The sequence below is a fragment of the Physeter macrocephalus genome, chromosome 7 (genome assembly GCF_002837175.3).
Source record: "Physeter macrocephalus isolate SW-GA chromosome 7, ASM283717v5, whole genome shotgun sequence".
Taxonomy (NCBI): Eukaryota; Metazoa; Chordata; class Mammalia; order Artiodactyla; family Physeteridae; genus Physeter; species Physeter macrocephalus.
In genome coordinates this window covers 9,100,017-9,122,735 of record NC_041220.1, presented here as the reverse complement: position 1 = coordinate 9,122,735, position 22,719 = coordinate 9,100,017, and the positions used below count along the sequence as shown (strand labels likewise).

The 22,719-nt window shown below is 41.0% G+C and overlaps 1 protein-coding gene across 1 annotated transcript; it reads left to right on the top strand.

Annotated features, from left to right (window-relative positions):
- Positions 1–908: 908 nt before the first annotated feature.
- Positions 909–21,001, top strand: PPM1K (protein phosphatase, Mg2+/Mn2+ dependent 1K). The gene is made up of 7 exons (XM_007102529.4): positions 909–1,048; positions 6,719–7,232; positions 8,675–8,775; positions 15,890–16,055; positions 16,214–16,358; positions 17,676–17,810; positions 19,884–21,001. The coding sequence occupies exons 2-7, from the start codon at positions 6,793–6,795 to the stop codon at positions 20,013–20,015; spliced, it is 1,119 nt and encodes a 372-aa protein (XP_007102591.1). The 5' UTR covers positions 909–1,048; positions 6,719–6,792; the 3' UTR covers positions 20,016–21,001.
- The last annotated feature ends 1,718 nt before the right edge of the window (positions 21,002–22,719 follow it).

Sequence of the window (22,719 nt, the reverse complement as noted above, 5' to 3'; positions counted from 1 at the left end):
ATCTGTTTATTTCCTTCCTTGACATGATTTGTTATTATGTTATTTGCTTGTTTACCTCTTTGTCTTCTCCCTCTTCCTCCTCTTTAGACTGGCAGCTTTATGAAGGCATCTATCATGTCTATTTGTGTCAAGATTTATCTCCAGCGCCTGGCACACAAAAGGTCCTCCCTGAACACACAGAAATACTTGTGGAATAAATGAATCAACATTCTCAAGGGGAGTCTCCTGGCTGTCCACTGATTAGGACTCCGCGCTTCCACTGCAGGGGGCAGGGGTTCCATCCCTGGTGGGGGAACTAGGAGCTCGCATGCCACGCGGTGCAGCCCAACCCCCCCGCTAAATAAATAAATAGATAAATAAATAAATTTTTAAAAAATGAAAAAAAAACCCACACATTCTCAAGGGATCACGAGATGCCTGTTCAGTCACGAAGAACGGTGCACGGTGAGTTTTTCAAAGAATAGCAATGAAACCAGATGCCTTTCATTACCTCCGCCCAGGCAAAGTGTTGGCATTCCGTTCTGGCTTTCCTAGTTGTCACTGCCCCAAGCGACACACCGCCTCTCCTCAACCCCCTGGCGAGGTACCAAATTTCTCGACCTCACCCACCGCCGAGGCGCTCCCTCATTGGCCAGAGCGCCACGGCCTTCGGAAGGGCGGACATCCCCGCGAGCCACCACTGGCCCAAGTCGACGTCGCTCTGCGGTGCGCTGCTGAAAGTCAGCCAAGTCCAACTGCCCTTGCGGGGAGGCTCGGTCCCGTCAGAACCTGTGATTGGCTGCGACCGAGAGCCCGGGAGGCGGGCGCGCCTCGTTGCTGAGCGCGGATTGGTCGGAGCTGCCATCAGTCGGCGGGAACAGACTTTTCCCCTCTCCATCTGGCTGCTGCCCGAGAAAAATTCTCGAGAATTTCCAGCAGATGAGCCAGTGGCTGTTCTGCTTGCTCCAGAGACTGGAAACATCGGGGAAGGCAGTCTTATTTACAGAAAACCCCTCTCCCGCCCTCCGTTAGCTAATTAAAATTTTTCCAGGGACATTGCCATCACGAGGTAAGAGCCTGGAGAGTGTACTTCATTTATTTATCCGTTTATGATACTTACGGACGCGGGCACAGCCCACTGCTCCCGGTCCGCGGAATGGAGGGTAAACGGAGGAGGGTTCCCCAGGGAGGGGAGGAGAGGGGAGGGGAGGGGAAATATCTGTTTAGTTCCCCAGCCCCTTCAGTCCGAGCCCGGCGGTTAGTGCCTGGGTTCTCTGTGCGAAGCTTGCTTTCTTTTCGAGGTCTGGAGCAGCATGTCCGGGCGGGGCCCACCTTGGCTGAGCCACCGGCTGCCGGCATTTCCTGCGGAGCCTTCGCGCTCGGCCGAGCGAGGGTGGTGGGCCGGGCTGGAAGGAGGAAGGGGACCATGGAAGGGTCGATGGACGGGAAGCAGGGACCGGCCGCCCTCGCTTCCCTTTAGCGAGGCCCCGAGTCGCCTAGCCCCAACCCCCGGACGCGAGGATGCTGCGGGGGTCAGCGCCTTGTCGCCGCTGCAGCTGCGGCCGGGCCGAGGGAGACGTGGCGGTGGCCGGAATCTGTCCGCGGAGACTGTGGTTGGGGGGCGGGGACCGGGCGGCGGAAGGTGCGCGAGGGAACCCAGCCGGCCGCAGTGCCGCGCGCCGCGCCGGCGGGAGGCTGCGCTCGCTGCGGTGTATCGCCCTGGCTCGCTCGGCTGTCCCGGCCAGCGAGCCAAGCCCAGGATCCCGAACTGTCCAAGGGTGAGCCTTTCAGGGGATCGGAAGAGAGGAGGATGCAGAGCCCTGCCTGGCTGGGGTCGATCTGAGGACGTGGGTCTTGCTTTGCCAAGAGCGCACTATAATGCCAAGGCCTTGTGGCTGCTGACGTCTTCTTTCGCAGCCGCTGTCTGTAGATTAGAGGTTTCCCAGGAGATGACACAGGCGAGACTCCGGGTGGCAATAGCCAGGGAATTCGGAGTGTCTAAGGCTCCACCGGCCTATCTGAGCGTCAGACTGGAAAAGTGCAGCAAGGCCTCTCCGGCCCTTGCTCACACCGCCAGTGCGGAGGAAAGAAGGAGGCGGTCGGCGCTTTCAGAATTGGGCAGCAAAGGTGACGGATCATGATGGTCTTGAAAGACAGCAGTAGTGTCGTAGTCTAGGGGAAGGAAAGTCTCAGTTATAATTTTTCAGGATTTTTTTCTTGGAACCTTAGTCGGTTTCTGTTGGTCACCAACACAGGCACCTAATTCCCTTGACTGGAATCTTAGAGAAGAGGAAGAGTGGGAGAGGTGCTGGTGATAGAACGTAAAGGAAAATTCTTCTTCTTTTTAAAAAAAATTTACTGAAAATTTAATGTGTAGATCTCAACGTTGTATTAGGTGCTCTAGAGGAAATGAAAAAGGATAAAATACACACCTTATACTCAGTTGTTCTGGAAAATTCTTCTTAAATGAAGGTTTGGAATATGGTCTGTATCCACATTAACTGAAATGTTTTACAAGATATTTATGGAATTAGAATGATGAATATTTCTCATTGCTTCTATGTTCTTTTCTCTCTTCACACATCTAAATACATATGTTCACATCAAACCTAAGAGGAGTCATTGGAGGTTTCTGTTGTTTTTGTTTCCTCCCTCATGTAGACTAGTAGATTTTCTTTCCTTCCTCCTAGCAGGGTACTGGTAAAGAGGATATTGGAGTCCAAATTTCCTGAAATACATTCTGGAGGTTTCCATAATATTTGAATCGATTGGGGTGATTTTTTTTTCTAGAGTGGTTAAATAATTATTTTAAGAATATTAAAATTACCTGTGTTTCCGTTGTGTAAGTTCCTGATATAAAGATACCTGAGTGCCACTTTATAATGGGCAAATGTGAATACTTCGTTAAATATTTTTGCTAGAGGGATAGATCTAAGCAAGTTTCAGTAGTACTGATCCCTAGAACTCCTGAGTAATTTTGGCATGTGCTTAACATGACAGCAATAAACTGCACTTTTTACCTGCTTTCAACAGTCAAGAGCAGTTTAACTCAAATCCCAAGTGCACGCTGCTGCCAGAGACTGTGAATGCCTCCCTTTTCCAAAAGTACATTTGGACAGCTCCAAGGTGTTTAAATCATTGCGGGATTATAAAATTGGAATAAGATGAAAATGTAAAATAGGCATAGCAATCCTGTAGCTGTATATGTGGCTTTTCTTCATCACTCACCCCCCTTTTATTTTTAAACAAAGTGTGTACTTCAAAAGTTTACTAGAAACCAAATGCTTTTTTTTTTTTTTTTTTTTTTTCCCTTTCTGACGCTTTTCACCTGAGATTTCCTACTTTCAGGATGTGGCTTTTCTCTCACCAACGCTCTAGGGTGGAATCTCTGTGCCTACTCTTGTGGACTCACAACTTATTTCATTTAAGCCTCTTTGCTGAGAATACCCCCTTGCTAGTCAGCGTTGTTCAATCAGGGGTCAACTTTGTTCAGTTGTCAGAGTTCTGTGTCAGGACTTTAAACTATGAGATTAACCAAAAGCATTGAGGAGGAGGAAGATGGAGGCCTGGTCACACAAATGAATGTTAAAATGATGAAAATGGAGAGTATTTTCAGCGTTTATTTATTGTCAGTTTGTAGAATATATGCAGGCTCACACTCACACGTTTTAAAAAATTCATGTGATTAAAGTAAATCGTGAGCCATACATTTTTTTTTGATTGGGGAGTAAAAAAGAATTTGGAAAACAGTTTGGCCTAGGTGGAAAACTGTCCATTTTCCCCCCTTATGTTATATGACTATTAGTATAGCTAGGTTGCTTATATAAATAAGCTGCTATGTAGCTAGGATTCCAATCAAGTTATTTGTCTTTATTTTCTTGCTTAGCCTAGTTTTTAAATTTTATTTTTGCAGCATAATGTGTTCTTGGGCTCTCGGTTCATTTAACTGTTCCTCCGACATTTTTGTGTCTTCAAATGTCTTTCAAGCAGAATTACTTCTGCCCTTTGACTCTTTTGGATTACTTTGACTTTCAAAGACTGAATGTAAATGTTAAAATGAAAATAAGCTAGCCTTGATTTTCGATTGAGAGATTGACATAAAGGGTTCCTGAATAACTATTTTTGGTTTGCAGAACGATAAACCCATGCCCATTTTTAATTGCTGAACTGACATATGATAAAAATATTTCTTAGGTGTTTTGTCAGTTTGTTCTCTACTCTTTTTGTTATAAAGAACACTTTCTTTTTAAGGCTTTTGTTTTTTCCCCACAGTATAAATTCCACTTGCTAGTGAGCTCCTCGTCATTTCCAGGGGCGTGGGGGGGCGTGGGCTATGATGAATGATTTGTAGTTTGAAGCTCTGAAGGAAACTTCTTGATGTGCAGGTTTAATTCAAAGTTGTTCTTTAGCTTGGGAACGCAGGTCCTCTTCGAGTTGTTCCCTCAGATTAGTAATGATTTAGTTATATTGCGTAAGGCAAAGGAGACTGAACCACTTCTTTAGACACTCCCCTGCTTGCATAAGTGACGCTGACCTTATTTTGTAAGCTGGCAATATATCTGCGTTACATTTCATCTACCCTAATAGCCAATAGTATGCCTTAAAGTAAATATTTTCCTGTGACTATTCTGCTTACTATCTGAGATGATTGTATAGATAAGGAATGAGGAAGGAGGCCAGGTTGAAGACTGATTTTACTTTATGCAGGCTTCAAGAAACTCAACCTGCATGTTTTCATTCTTAGATAATGTTTCCAGTGGATATATGTTCCCTGATATGAGTGCAGCTCTGTTCATTTTATTTATTTTACTTTTGGAAGAGAGAGAGAGAGAGAGAGAGAGAGAGTGTATCCTAGAAGAGCTGCAGAAAAACTTAATATTTCCTAGTTTGGAATTCTAGAACTCTTGCTTAAAGTAGGTGTGTCACTACAAAGTGGCACAAGGCTGAGTATGGTTTACATGCTTTGGACTGAAGCCAAAAGAATAGTACTTTGCTAATTTCTGGTGCACTCTTCAAATGTGAATGTTTAATAATGAACATATTTAAAGTTTTATTTTTTTTATAACATAAAGCTGCTTTGTGAATTATCTCCATCAAGAATTAGTACTTAGTTCTCTTACTTGCTAGATTGTATTATACTTTGAAAGTTCTCCACAAGTTTACCTTTATTTGACACAGTTTTTGGTTTTGAATAACATATAACCTTCAAACAGAAGCAAAGGAGTAAACACCTCTTTTTTTGGTAATGGGATGTGGTTTCCCTTTGATAACCGGAGGTGCTATGTCTCCCCCGACCCCAGTATTGTCATAAAAGAAGTGAGTTTCAGACTTTAGTACCTGATATTAGCTAAAAGGCCAAGAAGGAACGGCCTCCTAAGTCTTCTGTGACCCACTAATAGTTTGGGAGGCCATCTTCATTCTAAGTTCTGAGAAGGCAGGGCTCAGATGTCTTCCATTGCTTAGGTATCCAAGGGCGTTCTCTGGAACCTCATCCTTTCCTTCTCCCGCTTTAGTTACTGAAAGGAGTGATGGTCCTTCCTACACACAGCTAGACTGATTTCCAAAAACGTATTTGAAAATGATTGTTTCAAATCTGTAATGCATTTTCTTGTAGATGAATTCAAGCTGGGCTTTTTCTGTGTGTTCATGTGTGCCTTTTGGGGAGATACATTTTTTTCAAATTCATTTTTTTATTGTGAAACAATTCAAACGTGCAGTTGAGAATAATATAACACCTGTATACCCTCCGCCGGCATTATCAAATCGTAACATTGTGCTATTTTTTACAGTTGGTTTTTAATTCATAAAGTAACAGAACAAAACACTATGGAGGCGAATTTCTGCTTAGAACCTTATTTGTATGGCAAACTGCCAGAAACACAGCCCTTCCTGCAGGGGTGTAGGAATTTCCCCTGCCAACGCCCAGGGGAGGCTTTCGGACGAGTTGCAGCTGTTAATGTAAATGCATAGATCAGTGGCTCATAAATCAGGGCTGCTTGTCACACATGCAGATCCCCCCAGTTCCTGAGATCACACACATGAGAGCTGGCTTATCCTTGTGCCTCTGGCACGTGTCTGCACGACCCAATTTACATGAACCAGAATAATATAGTTTAGTAAGTTGAGAAATCTTAAACTGAACTGAGATCCTAGATTGTATCTTTGCTAAAACTTGGGCACTCTCTGAGTACAGAACTATCATAAATATTCTATTAACCAGTTTTTTTTTTAAATTTCTAACTCTCGTAAGAGACTGTTATTGTTAATATTTTTCCCCACCTTTTCTTCAGAGCAATGGAGTTGATGAACGGAAGACTATTTAGTTACGCCTGTTTTCTGTATTCTCACTACTCAAAGTGTGGGCCTGCCCGACCAGCAACTTGCTTGCCGGACCAGGGAGCTGGTTTGAAATACGGCATCTCAGGCCACACGTGACAGACTGAATCAGAATTTACATTTTAGCAAGATCCCCAAGTGATTGTAGGTTAAAGTTGGAGAAGCACTTGTTCTGTGTGAGCTGTGCACATTGTCAAATTTTTATAGAATTTAAACCCTGTGAATGCGGTAGGTAAATCAATTCATTTTTGATCCACTGTTCTTAGAAGTAGGCTGTTAAGTGCCACCTTCTTTACAGACTTCATTCTTGGTACTAGCTAATGATATATCGGTTACATTTGAAGTTATTGATGGAGTCTCTCTAGCGCGCTCTCTCTCTCTCTCTCTGTTTCCTTCTACTCAGTTGCACCGTTTTTCTGGAAGACAGCCCATTGTTGTTCCCTTGACCTTTCCCTCATTCCTGAGTCCTCTGGAGTTATGTCAACAGCTGCCTTACTTACTTTGGTTAGAAGTGCCGGGAACCAGGTGAGGAAGAGAGCTCTGCTCAGCGGCCGCCTGCTGCAGGAGGACAGGCGGGCGACGCCCACGTGCCACAACTCCACTTCAGAGACCAGGTGTTCTCGGTTTGACCCCGATGGTAGCGGACGACCAGCCACCTGGGATAATTTTGGCATCTGGGACAACCGCATCGATGAGCCGATTCTGCTGCCGCCCAGCATTAAGTATGGCAAGCCGATTCCCAAAGTCAGCTTGGCGAACGTGGGCTGCGCCTCGCAGATTGGCAAACGAAAAGAGAACGAAGACCGGTTTGGCTTTGCTCAGCTGACAGACGAAGTCCTGTGCTTTGCGGTGTATGATGGCCATGGCGGACCTGCGGCGGCCGATTTCTGTCACACCCACATGGAGAAATGCATCCTGTACGTACAAATGATACAATGTCTTTCACTCTTTGCAGTGTGCCTTATGCTTCCCGTTTAAACTTTCACCTTTTGGCTGAGACACTCACTGTTTTTTGTTTGTTTTTTTACGTATGTATGGCTGCGTTGGGTCTTCGTTGCTGCTGTGCGCGGGCTTTCTCTAGCTGCGGCGAGCGGGGGCTACTCTTCGTTGCGGTGCGTGGGCTTCTCACTGCGGTGCCTTCTCTTGTTGCGGAGCACGGGCTCCAGGCGCGTGGGCTTCAGTAGTTGTGGCGCGGGGGCTCAGTAGTTGTGGCTCGGGGGCTCTAGAGCGCAGGCTCAGTAGTTGTGGCTCGTGGGCTCTAGAGCGCGTGGGCTTCAGTAGTTGTGGCGCGGGGGCTCAGTAGTTGTGGCTCGGGGGCTCTAGAGCGCAGGCTCAGTAGTTGTGGCTCGTGGGCTCTAGAGCACAGGCTCAGTAGATGTGGCGCACGGGCTTAGTTACTCCGCGGCATGTGGGATCTTCCCGGACCAGGGCTCGAACCCGTGTCCCCTGCGTTGGCAGGCGGATTCTTAACCACTGCCCCACCAGGGAAGTCCCAACATTCACTGTTAAGGTAGTTATTTGAGTGCTTTCACACTATTGTTTTATGAACAAGCAGTTGCTCAAGCATGACAGTTATTACAGATGATTATTACCACTTCAGAAATATGTATGTTTTAACAACTCCCTCGGTGAGAGCATTGACCAGAATCTGCAGCACTTGACTTGTGAGCATTTCAAGTGAATTAACCTAATAAAGTACCTGATCTCATGTGCTCTGAGAAGCTATGAGTAGCATTTGCTCCTATCAGTGCGGGGCACATAGTGCTTCAATAAGTGGTAATTATTCTTTCAAGTGGTATGAATAGCTTGGAATACTTGTTGAAAATAGCTTTAGATGATTGGCATTAGAATAGGGAAAATGCTTTTAATGAGGGTGCTTTGGAGCTCTTTAAAAAGTTTATTTACCACAATTATTATTAACGTATTTTGAGGGTCACACTACTGCTAGAATTAAAAGAGGGGGAGAACATGTGACACTATGACCATGTGACTCTTCTTTCCAAGCACAGTTATTCAGACCGTTCATCAGTTGATTTATATATATATTTGCCTTATTCCACAAAGGAACTCAGTGGCTTAAATTTAATATAAAGGAACTCTTGACTTCTCAGGGTTGTGACAGTGAGGATTAATTTTTTTAAGGATGGAGGCTTGGGCTTTTATTTTACTGTTTTTAAAGGCTTATCTCTGTGCCTTATTCTTTCTCAATTTGATTCGTTAGTATGTGGGTCTTAAGCCTCTGAAAGGCAAGCCACGGAGGTCCATTGTATGGAATGACTGCTAGCTGGAGGGACCAAGAGGAAGGCTAGAAACCTGTTGTCAAATGATTGTTTGGGGCTCTTTTTTCCTCTCCACGAAGGGATTTGCTTCCTAAGGAGGACAACTTGGAAACTGTGTTGACCTTGGCTTTTCTAGAAATAGATAAAGCCTTTGCAAGTCATGCCCACCTGTCTGCTGATGGTAAGTAAAGCAATCTCTTTCCTTACTGTCCTGGGGCATTTCAGGGAAAAAGGAAACACTTTAAGCCCTTTAAGGGGTGGGAATTTTAATGTAAGTTTATTTGTAAGGATGCTTATGTTGAAAATGATTTTTTAAATGAAGAATCACTTTAAATGTTATTGGAATCCAAACTAAATCCACTTTTAAATGAACTGTATTGGAGATTGTTTTAGAAATTGGAGCTCCAAAATGGTTCTGATATTGAATTTCAATTTTAAAAAGATTAAAAAACATTTTTTAATCTGTTTGATTGCTTATTTTATGGGCAAGAGGTCCGTACTATGAGAGGGTTTATTATTTTGGGGTTTTTTTTAGAGGAATCTGATGCGCAAGTACTGAAATTCACTACAGGGTAATCTAATCTAGCCAGAGAGTAAATGTCCACACCAGAAGAAAATGGCTAATTGGTCCTCAATAGAAAAGGACAATGGCTAATATGCACTACTCTGTAAAATTAGAAGGAAGATATTTTTTTCTTCCATTTCTTAAAAAAGCTTGATCTTGCAGCTTTCCTGTGGTAACTAGTTGACATTTTTTAATTTGTTAAACACAAAGCCATGTCAGCTGAATTTTAGAATTTGTGTACTGTATGACCTTACATTTTGAAAGTAAAATGTTTCTGATGTTGACTAAATTTATCAAAACCATTTCAGGAAAATGTAGCTGATGTTTTTTGGTTAGCTGGCCCCCCAATTTCTTGCTCATAAAGTTAATCTTGAAAACTTCTGCAGCAACCATTTAAATGTATGCATATAGACCTCATAACCGATTTGAAAATGAATCATGCAGTAACATTAATCTGTGTTTTGTTCATCCTTTTGTTTAAAGGAGGTCTAAGTGTACCACAGCAATGTTATTTTTGTAATTTTCAGTTGGAGTGCGATAGGGCTGGAAATTCTCACCATTTCACAGATAAGGAAGTGAAACTCAGAGAGAGGTAAAAGGTCAATTGCAGAGTTAGGGCTGAGCTGTTCCTGGCACCCACCGTGGCCTCTCTCCTGGGCGTATTTACTGATGAGTATTAGAGAGGATGACTCTAGGATGGCTCTATTTGCCATTTTAAGAAGTTTTTCCTCCTCTTTTTCGAGAAACTTATCACCATCATACTTCTCCGAAAAGCATTAGAGTCCACTCTCTTTGTTCAGTTCAGGGATTTGTTTTCTCGTTTGTAGATTATTCAGGCCCATTTTCTCTTCTTCGTTCCTTTGGACTTTTTTTCCGCCTTCCAGCTGGCCCCTCACCTTGTGAAAATAAGGGTTGAGAGACGGTAGACTTTAGCATAAGATTCTGTACTTGTTCCTCGTGGATAAAACATACAAAAGTGAAGAGATTCTGTACTGGTTCCTCGTGGGGAAAACATACGAAAGTGAAGAGGACATCAAAACACTTTCTTACAGTTGTATTTTTATAACTCTGAATATTGGTATGCGCTTATCTCATCCATAAGCAGGTCGGCTGTGTATCACACCACGAAGTTTATCGGCTGTAGTGCAGATGGTGTGCCCCAGCTGTTGTGTAAATAGGTAGAGCTCACTGGGTAAGGTTTTCAGAAAGGAATGTTCAAGTTTACCATGGGAATGTGGCCAACAATCAAAAACCATTACCCCTTCACGGGCGCAGTCAGCCCTTCTGTCGAGGACCTACTTGACGAAGATGCTTAAAACAGTGATAGATTTGGTATAAAATGTGAGAGTACTCCTTTCATTTATTAAATAATAAATTACAGTTAAAGGGAATTTTGAACTTAGGGAGAGAATTGACGTAACTTGCCTACCTTAAAAGAACCTTTCTAAAGATACCTTTCTCACATCAATTCAGTTGTGCAAAGAAATTAACCATAAAAATGTACTTCATTTCTAATAATGAAATGAAAATTTATTTAACTTAGTTGCTCTGTCGCATACTTTGAGTTAATGATCTCAGACCTTTCATAAGATATTCTAAAATTTATTTTTCATTTGATGGCCATTTGCTTGCAAGTATAATGGAGCATGACAGAATGGTGCTTAGTGTACTACTAAAAGAAAGAGAAGGGGTCTGTTATGACATTGTTGTTCTTAAGTCTTATTTTGCATGTCTTCTTATAGATCAATTAGTCTGTGTGTTTTTTTTTTTAAGTAAGTATTTTGAGAACAACTTTAAATTTATTCTTAATCAGTTGCCAAGGCTTTCAAAGGTGGCAAAAATTGCCTTTTGATATTTGGGAGCTATTTTATCAAATATATTAAAGCCACTAAAGATGGGATGCTGTACGTTGTTTAACCTTTCAATATGTGGATTTAAAAAAAAAGTGTACCACTTCAGATTTCAAAGTTATTATTTAAATTAAAAAACATTTTTTAGTTTTTAGTAAGAACTGAAGCAGTATCAGTATTATAAGAGCGAATGATATTCTTTTTGGCATAGCTATTGAGTAGGACCGATGCTAGTTAAAGGAAATTGTGAAGTAAGTGCAGTTTGCCCTCTCCAATTTCTTTCACCTTTTCTTTTAGCATCAGCGCCATTTTCCCTCCTTGAACCCTTTCTGTGATCAGCTTGAGGGTAGGGGCCATGGCTTATTCATTTTTGAATCTCTAGGGTTCAGCACCCTGTAGAGAGTCTGGAAGGTACTCAGTAATTATTTGGACTAAACTTATCTCCCCTGCCTACTCTTTCTTAACCAAAGTTACTATAACTTATTCCTTGATTATCCTATAGCTGATTTAACTGAATTATTAATATAATGTATATATTTTAATGAGTTATCACTTCTAGGGGGGGATTTGAGTTTTGAGTAAGGAAAGCTGAAAAGAGATTGGTTAAACCATAGGAATGAATCACTAATGCTGGAATTTCAGGTAGGGAAGAGTGCCCCACGTCATACTATTAGCTTTCTCAAAAGAAAGTGAAAATAATACAGTGAAAATAAAACACTCTCTTCTTTTTAAGACTTTCATCCAATATCTGCATAAAATACTTCAAATTATCTCATTAGCATTTAAAATATTTACTATTTCAGTTTAAAATGGGGGTAGTTTGAGGAGAATAAAATCAGAATGCCACTTATCAAGAAACAGCCCTTAAGAAATTGCTGGCTATTTTTATTGATTTGTTGTAGACGCATTTTCAATTTACCCTTATTTACAAATAGCTAATTTCATCATCATCTCTGAATATTTTGTATTCATTTTATACCAGTCATGTGTATTTTTACAATTAATGAAACCAGCCAGTAAGTTCAAATGATGTCCCATTAGTCTATTGTTTAATGAACAAATTGTCACTTAAACCAGATGGTAGAAAACTTAGATGATATCCTATATATCCGATAAACTCTTCGAAGTGTTTCTAGATTGCTTAAGATTTGAAAGCAACAAAGCTCCCCAAGACACAAATGGATCAAAAAGAGAAGACTTGCTCTGACGTTCAGAGTGGGAGACGTTGGTGGCAGCATTGTGAGTCTCATTGGAAACTTCCATGCTCTTCATGTTACTTGATCTCTTTATGGAAGAATTAAACTAAAAAATAACCAGTGTGAGAAATGCAGTGTTTCTTCTGATTTCCCTTCTTATGTTGGAGGCAGCCATAAGCAAAAAAATAGGGACAGCATTGAAGAGATATTCTTATTGTGCTGTTACTGCTTCAACTTGTTACTGATTTAGTGTTTATGATTCATACATGTCTAGAACGTTCATTTTTGATAAACACTGAAACTGTATTGGTTTATACATATTATTTTTTACACGGTTGAATAATTACTGGGGGGGGTTATACTTTGAAAAGTACAGCTTTACTCTTTATGTTGCCATTCAAAATCTTGATCATTTTTCTTTTGCTATATTGACCTGCAACACTGGAGGAAAGAGAGAGCTGCAGAAACTCCCATTTTATGAATTGCATAAAATCGTAAACATTCATTCGCGCTCAAGAGCCTTGCTAGCCTTTGTTTAAACAATCAATTTAAATTAATCGTCTACTCAGAAAACGCCTTCTAGATCCTAAAATCCCTGCATTCAGCACCATTAACACATAAGTCACTCCTTGTATCTGGTATAGGAGGTGCTTTGATTCCTTCTTGATTTATATTTAAATCCCAGTAATTTGGTGGTATACTGTAGTTTACATCCTCTCAGGTATGCTTGTCAGATAAACTATTCAGTGCTCTACCCGTGAATTCCCATGAATTTTCCCTTTTGTGACTGGGACGGTTCTGATATTGACACCAAACAAATTTATAGTGCATTTTTTTCAACTCAGTAAAGGTACTGATTTACTCTTCAAGACTGACTGACTGACCGGCTGTGTGTGTGTGCGCCTGAGTACGTAGGTGTGTGTCTGTGTCTCCACAATATGCGTCTTGGTACACGTACGTTTGTATATAGGTTTTCCTACCTTGGGAAGCCACAAAACTGAGAAGTGTTGCTCTGTGATGAAAAACAGACTCAACTACAAAATACCATCAACTTGGGCAAACTGAGTTTTGGAGTCATTGATCTGGCATCTCCCGGAATACTATATAATTTTCTAGTGAAATCTGCACCAAAATAAAACCCTTCCCCTTATTTTGCAGCCCCTTCTCTACCCTCCCCCGTGTTGCAGTTGTGTAGTGTGTGAGCACAGTTCCTGGGTGGATCTCCTGTCTGCCTCTGTGCGTGTTATTTGTGGCAGAGAACTGTGCCCGCTCAGCAGCTCTAGACCTGGAGCCCGTGGACACTATATGCTGGGCTTCAGTGGAAAGAGAGATCTGCTTAATTTTGTCCCAGGTGAAGGAGTCCAGCGGTTCCTAGCCTGGACTACGGGAAGGTTCCCACGTCCTCTTTGTCCCATTAGTTGAGATGGCTTGCAGTAGGAGATGTCCCGTGAGTGTTAAGAACTTATTGAAAGATGTCTTAGTTTTATAGTTTTGTTGTTAGGGAAACAAGGGAGAATTTCTACTTCCACGTTAAATGTTAAATGAAAACAAATGCCGATTTAATATTTATATTCTTAGATGCTCAGCAAACCAGAATCAACAGTTTTGAAAACTTTCCCATAAATCCTGGGATTTTGGAACTGTGAAGTTGGGTTGGTTAAAAACCCAAGCTCTTTTAAATTCCCAGATGGCAGAGCCGTGAATTACAATCCTAAGCAGCTAAACTTGAAGTTTTCATTTATGAAGCTTTAACTCTTGATGTAGCCAATTAAAAACCACTTTTAAGAAGAAGCTGCTCCTGGGACTTCCCTGGTGGTTAAGACTCCGAGCTTGCACTGCAGGGGCACCAGTTCGATCCCTGGTCAGGGAACTGAGATGCCGCATGCTGCTGTGTAGTGCGGCCAAAAAAAACAAAAGAGAAAAGCCGCTCCTGCCAGTTTAAACAAAGGAGAATACTAAACTCCCTGGACAGGTAGCATCTGAGTAAACGCCTGTGTTTTCTCGCCTGGCTCTTCTAATCATTTGAAAAGATTACAGAGGTTAAACTGTAAAGCTTCCCTTGTATAATGTTTTAGGACAGTCACAAGTTGACACTTGTAATATAAACATCACTGATACACTACAACGTTGGTGTTGTACCACTGTGATATATAATATATCTTAGTTTTGCCAAGATGATACTACTTTGGCACAGCAGTTCCAAAATCAAAAGAGATAAATGGGAAGATAGTGCAACTCTATATGCTCTTTCTCCATAAAGTAAATTCGGCACGGATATAGAAGATTAAGCAGGGTTTATTCATGTTTTTTTCCATTTTCCTCTTCTGATTAAAGCAGGCATTTTAATATACTGATTGGAAAATACATGCATATATATCTTTCCAAAATGCATTACTGCTGTTTTTAAAATTGTCTTTAAAAAAAATGGGAAAGACTGAGCCTCAGTCAGTCAATAGCACTTCATTTTTCCTAAATCTGCCTTTGAAGTCAAAATCATCTTTAGATGATCACCTGACTATTTTACTTAGATGCTTTAAAAAATTAACCATGTTACTGAAGATAATACCTGCTTTAAATGCTATCTTTTTTGATTTTTTTCAATTTGCTTTCCTTTTTTAGTCCATAATTTCACAGTATTCTCACTTTGACAAGGCTCAATGCACCCTCAAAAATTTTAACAAGTAGTAAAGAACTTAGGGCAGACACTGTTAGAATACACCAGAGAAAAAGGCAAAAATGCACTTTGGATTGGATGGAGGAAATAGCGGTGACCTCCAGCCAAGCAACGTATAATTTTGTTATTGGTCAGAGGAAATTAATATTCTTGGAGTTCTCTGGGCCCAGGGCTTGACCACAGGATTAGCACTTGGCAGCACTGTCCTGCATTTGGGGACAGACGGATTGTTTTAGATCCCGGTGGAACTACAAGTGTGAACTATACCAAGTTTATGGGAAACTAGAATGAATTTCATTCCCTGCCCTCCAGGTTTACTCCTAATATAATGATGGCTGTACCTTTGTTCCATGTCTGGGGAGGACAAAGATGAGAAAAGAATGTGAACCTTTAACCATTTTAGGATTTTGTGTGTGTGTGTGTGAACATCTGTAAAATTAAAACAGGTGTAGAAGGAAAGAATATAAAATATAGTACTTGAAGAGCCAATGATGCACTTGGCATATCTTGCTTACTAGCCTATTAACTGATAATAATTTCACAGGATGGGGTAAGAAATGGAAGAAACAAGCTGAGTGCATAGATTTTAGAAAAGTTGGCTTGCCTGAATGGGCTCTGTAGACCTAAATCATCCTGCCATATTAGCCAATCTAATTAAAATGTAATACTCTTAACCCCAACACCTGATGTACACACAAAGGTGTAATAATGATCCATTCAAGTGAACCCTACTGTATATAACTAGAAGCCATTTGGAGACAGTGATGCATTTTTTACCAAATTAGGTTAGCAACTTTTTCTGTTTGCATGGAGCCTTGTTACTGAATTAAATACCTCTTTCTCTGCATGCTCTTACTTACATAGTTCATTTGCATTTTATTTGCGTAGCTCTAGTTAAATTAGAATGATACATTTCAGCATTAGTTTAACATGCCTGTGTTTTATCTTGTAATAAAAATTCCAATCATTTGAATGTCACTGACTTGTACTCTTTTTCATCGTGTCTGCAGCGACCCTTCTGACCTCTGGGACTACTGCAACAGTAGCCCTTTTGAGAGATGGTATTGAACTGGTTGTAGCCAGTGTTGGGGATAGCCGAGCTATTTTGTGCAGAAAAGGAAAACCCATGAAGCTGACAATTGACCATACTCCAGAAAGAAAAGATGAAAAAGAAAGGTACTACCTCCACTCATCAATCTTTCTGTAAGGATAGTATTTATGTAGTTTAAGAGAGAAATAAAACCTTGCATTGTAAACTGATTTTATGCTTAAGTGTAACGGAGCCTTGGTTTTCTGGGTATCACAACGTAGTCTTTTAACTTTCTTTTGATCAGGATTAAGAAATGTGGCGGTTTTGTAGCTTGGAATAGTCTGGGACAGCCTCACGTGAACGGCAGACTCGCGATGACCAGGAGTCTTGGAGATCTGGATCTTAAAACCAGTGGTGTGATAGCAGAACCGGAAACAAAGAGGATTAAGGTAAGAAAGGACTTGCAAACCCTTGATACACAGGCAAGGAAGGAATGCAGGATGGTCTCCATCCACAGGCTTTCTTGCAAGCCTTAACTGAAGCCAGAGTGACTTTTCTTAGTTTTTGAAAAAAATATTCATTTATTTATTTATTTATTGTTTTGGGGCTGCGTCGGGTCTTACTTGTGGCGCATGGGATCTTTTCTTTGTGGCACGCAGGCTCCTCCTCGCGGTGCATGGGCTCCTCTCTCGTTGTGGGGCTCGGGCTCCAGAGAGCATGGTCTCACTAGTTGTGGCGCACGGGCTTAGTTGCCCTGCGGCACGCGGGTTCCCCGACCAGGGATTGAACCCGCGTTCCCCTGCATTGGAAGGCGGATTCTTAACCACTGGACCACCAGGGAAGTCCCCAGAATGGCTTTTAAAAAGAAGTTATTAACGGAAGGATAGATAAACTTTTCAGGTAAAATAAGGTAGTACTTTCCTGGCCTAATGTGCGAGGGAGTGTTGGCTTTGTTTCACCCTGCTGTGGAATCTGCCCGGAAGCATCTCTGTGTACGGCCCTTCCTCACCTGCTCCTCATCATTCAGCATCACCCTCCCCTGGCAGCTGAGCCTGACATCCTTTTTCCACCAAGCTAAGTAGCTGTCCCACCTCTCTTTCTGTGACATCGTCTGCTTGCTACTGATCATTGTCCCCACTACGCTCCACTTCCCCCAGCGTACACCCAGCGGTGAGCTGACGCTTCACTGCGCAACCCCCAGCCTGCTCTAGTACCTGGCACGTTATAGCGTAGGCTCCCGGTAATGGCAGCAAATGATTGTTAATTTATTGAACAGTTTTATGTCTTATAGATATCCCACTTATATTCATTTCGTCTAACAAATACTTACATAGCAGTTTACTATGTGCCAGGCTCTGTTCAGAATAGCTACTCCTACCCCATTTTACAGAGAAAACAAATCTGGAGCATATACACTTCACCCTACCTATGTTTGCCCAGTTGAAAAATAGAGGTGGGTTTCACACGCAGGGAGCCTGGCTCCAGAGACAGTTCTCTCAGCCATTACATCAAGCTGCCCGTCGGCATTGAGCTATCTGGTTTCTTCCTCCATGGTGTTACTAAGTAAATGTTAGGTCTGTCCTCCGTGATTGATGCTAAATGTTGCTATTTTTGCCCTAAATGCAGGCCTTCCATTTTCACTCTGTTTGCCTACAAGCTCTGAAACACGGATGACCACTCAGAAAACAGATAAAATTGTTGAATTATGAAGATTATTCTAAGGCTGAGTCTAGTTTACAATCCTATGCATTTGGTTCTGATTGCAGCTACATCATGCTGATGACAGCTTCCTGGTCCTCACTACAGATGGAATTAACTTCATGGTAAACAGTCAAGAGATTTGTGACTTCGTCAATCAGTGCCATGATCCCAGTGAAGCAGCCCATGCAGTTACTGAACAGGTGACACAGCAGAGCTTCTGCTAGAAAAGTCCCAGGGCAGGGAGGAGAGGACAAAGCCAGGTGCAGGTTTCGGTGCAGCCTGGAGGGGCCACCACTGACTGGAGATTTCTTTGAAATCTTGTGTTTTAGCTTTAGCATTACATTGAATTTTACACTTGACTCCATAATATTTCCAATTAAAATTTTTTTTACAATTCTTCCAAGTAGTTAAGTAAAATTAATATGCCAAGGAAATGAGCTACATTTATTTTTTGGCTTTGTACACATTCTGAAATGATAGTAACAGCATTGGTAAATTATAACATTAGCAAATACTAATGGCACCGTGTGTCAGGCACTCTTCTATTCATATGTATTTAACTCATGTAATCATCATGATAACCCTCTGAGGCTGGAGCTAGAATTATCCCTTCTTCACAGAGGAAGAGAGCACAGGCACAGAGGCCGAGACATTAAGTAACTTATTCAAGATGGCAAGATTGTCACGTTGCAGAACTGGTCTTCAAACCCAGACAGCCGAGCTCCTGAATCCAACCACTGGACCATTTTAAACTTGACTGCTCCACATGAATATCCAATATAGAAACACTATAGCATAGTCAATTTCTGGTTTTGAAAAATGGGTGTGTACAAACAAATACAAAAAGGTATATGGATGAGTGGTATGTCGGTGTGCCAGTCAGAGCTAAAATTTGGAAGCTGGATAATATCCAGTTAAAAAAAAAACGTAAAATTTCCATGTGTTAATACTCTTGTTTGGATAGATAGCTCCTTTTTTTTTTTTTTTTTTTTTTTACTTACTTTTGGCAGCATCGGGTCTTCACTGCTGCATGCAGGCTTTCTCCAGTTGCGGCAAGCAGGGGCTACTCTTTGCTGTGGTGTGCAGGCTTCTCATTGCGGTGCCTTCTCTTTGTTGCAGAGCACGGGCTCTAGGCGTGCGGGCTTCGGTAGTTGTGGCTCACGGGCTCTAGAGAGCAGGCTCAGTAGTTGTGGCTTGTGAGCTCAGTAGTTGTGGCTCGCGGGCTCTAGAGCGCAGGCTCAGTAGCTGTGGCACACGGGCTTAGTTGCTCCGCGGCATGTGGGATCTTCCCGGACCAGGGCTCGAACCCACGTTCCCTGCATTGGCAGGCAGATTCTCAACCACTGCGCCACCAGGGAAGCCCCTATATCACATATTTTTTGTCAATCTTTTTCTTCAGAGTTTTGACCTCAGGCTCTGAGGTATTTTCTTTTTTTTAAATAAATTTATTTATTTATTTTTGGCTGCGTTGGGTCTTCGTTGCTGCACGCGGGCTTTCTCTAGTTGCAGCGAGCAGGGGCTACTCTTCGTTGCGGTGCGCGGGCTTCTCATTGCGGTGGCTTCTCTTGTTGAGGAGCACGGGCTCTAGGCGCGCGGGCTTCAGTAGTTGTGGCATGCAGGCTCAGTAGTTGTGGCACATGGGCTTAGTTGCTGCACGGCATGTGGGATCTTCCCGGACCAGGGATCGAACCCAGGAAGTCCCAGGCTCTGAGGTCTTTTGAAGTACGTTTGCTGTAATCCCAAGCACTTACTGATGCTGACTATATAATTTGCTATTTGCATTAGTTCCTAAAATTGATTTATAATTCCACTCACTGTAGGAAGTTTAGTTTATGCCAATTTTCTATTTTGTATAGACTGTAATAAAATTTCTTACAGTTTTATATCTTTATACACATCCACTTCCTTAGGTTATTATTTCTTTAAGCTAAATTCCTAGGATCAGAATTGCTAGGTAAGAGCTAACACTGAATCCTTAACCCTGCATTAGTCCCTGTGCTACATGCTTTACACCTGTTTTCTTCTTCGGGAGCTACGTATCTTGTACCTTAGTCCACTGGTGTATTTATTGCCAAAACTGCTACAGTGGCATATAGTTAATATAGTTGTTTGGGACATCAGTTATCCTATATGCAATTGATACAAACCACTGTGAAATAATTGCATTAGTAACTATGTTTTAAACCAGTTTGGCCTTCCAGAGAAAGGCCATTTCTTATTGTACAGACTCTGATTTCCATTGTTCATCTCTTCCTTCCTGCCATAACTTGCAGGCAATACAGTATGGTACTGAAGATAACACTACTGCAGTAGTAGTGCCTTTTGGTGCTTGGGGAAAATACAAGACCTCTGAAATCAACTTCTCATTCAGCAGAAGCTTTGCCTCCAGTGGACGATGGGCCTGATCACTTGCTGGGACTTGGAGCTTCTGTGCGGATTTTCACTGACTGTGTCAAGAAACTGATAAGATTGTAAAAAGTCGACTGTACCAAGGTGACCCTAGGACTCACTAGATCAAGTACACAAATCACTATAAACTCAGTAACCATCTACATAGTTTTTCATAAATACCTGTCATATTTATGTTCAACTAACTGTACGTACTCAGTATAAATACGTGTAATTCAGCTATTGTGAATGTGTCTCTGAGTGAGCAAATGAAAAATGGTTTTGATACACTTGCTGAGTGTTAAACTTCTATATGAATTTCTTTTGACCATTTCTGATCTTTATTCATTTGACCAGGTTCTTGCCTTCAAGTTCTTCAAAACTAGTATTCTGACAGCTACTCAATGGTTATCTGCAAGTGTTTATTTTTAATAACTGTACCAAGCAGTAAGTATGAAAACTGAGTTCTCTGTTACTATATTTTGTGCTCTGGATCACCTACTGATGAATGTAACAATGAAAAAGAAATTAATTCAGCTAACATGACACTGCTAAGCTGTATACATATGTAGAACAGTGCACTTACGTATTTCAGCTGTGTCGCCAGGTCTCTCCTGCCCCCAGTCAATTCATTCCTGTTTTTCTGTAGGTTAAGAATGCTCTATAGCTATGACTATTCCTTCATATCAGAAAAGAATGTCCAGGCTAACAGTTCTTTGGTCAGAGCTATACAGAGTTACATACTGACAGTATCAAGTATTTTGTATAACGTTTCCATTTGTTATCTCGAATTCTGTGTTCTGTGTTTTGTATACAGTATGTTTATATCGCTTTTTGTATAGAGTAAGCAAGTCGGATAATTTGTCAGTAAAAATAATCCCACATTGACTGATAACTGCTACAGACATAGCTTGAGGTTTATGTCTCCTTTTTCTAAGACTCCTAAGAAAGAATAAATCTTAAAAAAAAAAGCCTTATCTATTCCAGCTTGCTATGTAATTTAGGAGTATAAAACTATATTTCCTTATATCTGTGTGTAAGTTTGCTGTTAAAATGTGAATCTCTAAATGTGTGTATGGAATTACATCTGCAGTTTATTTCTGCAGACAGTGTAAATTTGTTGTATGTGTAGGTGTATGTACATATGTATATTTTAGACTAATGGAAAATGAAAGGGAACAATCCTGCATAGCTCCTTCACCAGTTAGCTTTCAATTATTGATATGTTTATCTCTAAGAACTCTTGACAAACTGAGGGAAGTTTCAGAGTGGAGAACCAATGGTTACTGGGAGATAAGGAAATAGATTAAAAATGCCTGTAGGAGATATTCTGTGGTGGGTAACTTATGTGGAAAAACCTAGGAACAGAACAGCATTTGAAGCTACATTGCTATATTGTAATTTGCATATAAAATAATAGGATGTGAGAAAAATACTGAAGTGTTAAGAACGACGTGGAGTTCTGTGGAAACAAAAGAAAAACCAAAACGATAAAGTTGATGTACCTTCAACTCTTAGTTTTCAGGATGACTTAACTTTAAGTATTACTCAAGGCTTATTAGAAGGAAGAGGGCACAACATCAATATTCACATCTCACCTTTTTGGGAATGGAAGATGATAAATCTTGAGTTTTCCTGCCTGTGTTAATCAGGAATTACCCTTTGGAAAAAAATGGTATGGAAATATTTCAAGGTTTTGTTTTTTTTTTTTTCAAGGAAGTTTGGTAAAAGAAAGAAAAACATTACAAGAAAGGATATGGTCTCCTATTCATTGCCTGGGAAGTGAGGAACCAAAGGTAGGCTAAGAAACCTGGAAAACTTTCTCCCTCTTTCTGAGTAGGGTCTTGGGACATAAACATGGAAGCTACATTTAGGAGTATGGAGAGTTTCCAAACTAACAAGCAAACAGAAACTCTAAAGCACAAGAAGACCCTCTAAAAATGTAGGTTTTATTGTTGTTTTGAATTCTTCACATTGCTATTCCTCTCTTTTACTTTAAAAAACAAGCGTGGGAGTGATGTCATTGACTTCAGAGGTTTAAGAGTCACTGATGCATTGGGTGGATTGCCATCTGTGACAAAGAAGAATTTGTAGGATGTGTAGGCCTTGGTCTGGAGTGGATTTTGCTCTGCTCAACCTGAAAGTTTTTAAAACCTGAAACCTAGTCAGCTTTGACTACAGCATAAAAACACACTAGTGTCTGTTTTTCAAGCCACAGTGTTGAAGTATAACTTATAGATTATTATAATCCATAAAAGATAAGCATAGATGTATTAGGCTTTTAAGTCTATTACAGGGAATTATGCAAATAGTAGTGGAACAAAAGGACTGTTCTAAATAGTTTAGTTATAACTGTGAATTTGCCATGTGGCTACTACCACGTGGGTATAGGTGTGGTGTAAATTATATTAATGTAATTAAACTTAAATCAATTGTATTTATGTTTGCCTTTCATTTATATGTAGTATATAAGTCATCTTTCTAAAATGTGTTGCCTAACTTTATTTGCCATCATTGATTTGGCAAAATATTCTTAAAATCATTGTGATTTTTCACAAGCATAAATTCTTAAGTACCTTATATATTAAAGTATAAATGCGGTCCTGCTTTCCATCAACCGTTTATTTGTTACAGACCCTTGTGTTAAGTGCGTCAAAGTTTTATGCACTTTTTCTGAAAAAATAAAAATAAAAATAAAGTTTTGGCAGAATCAGTTTTGAA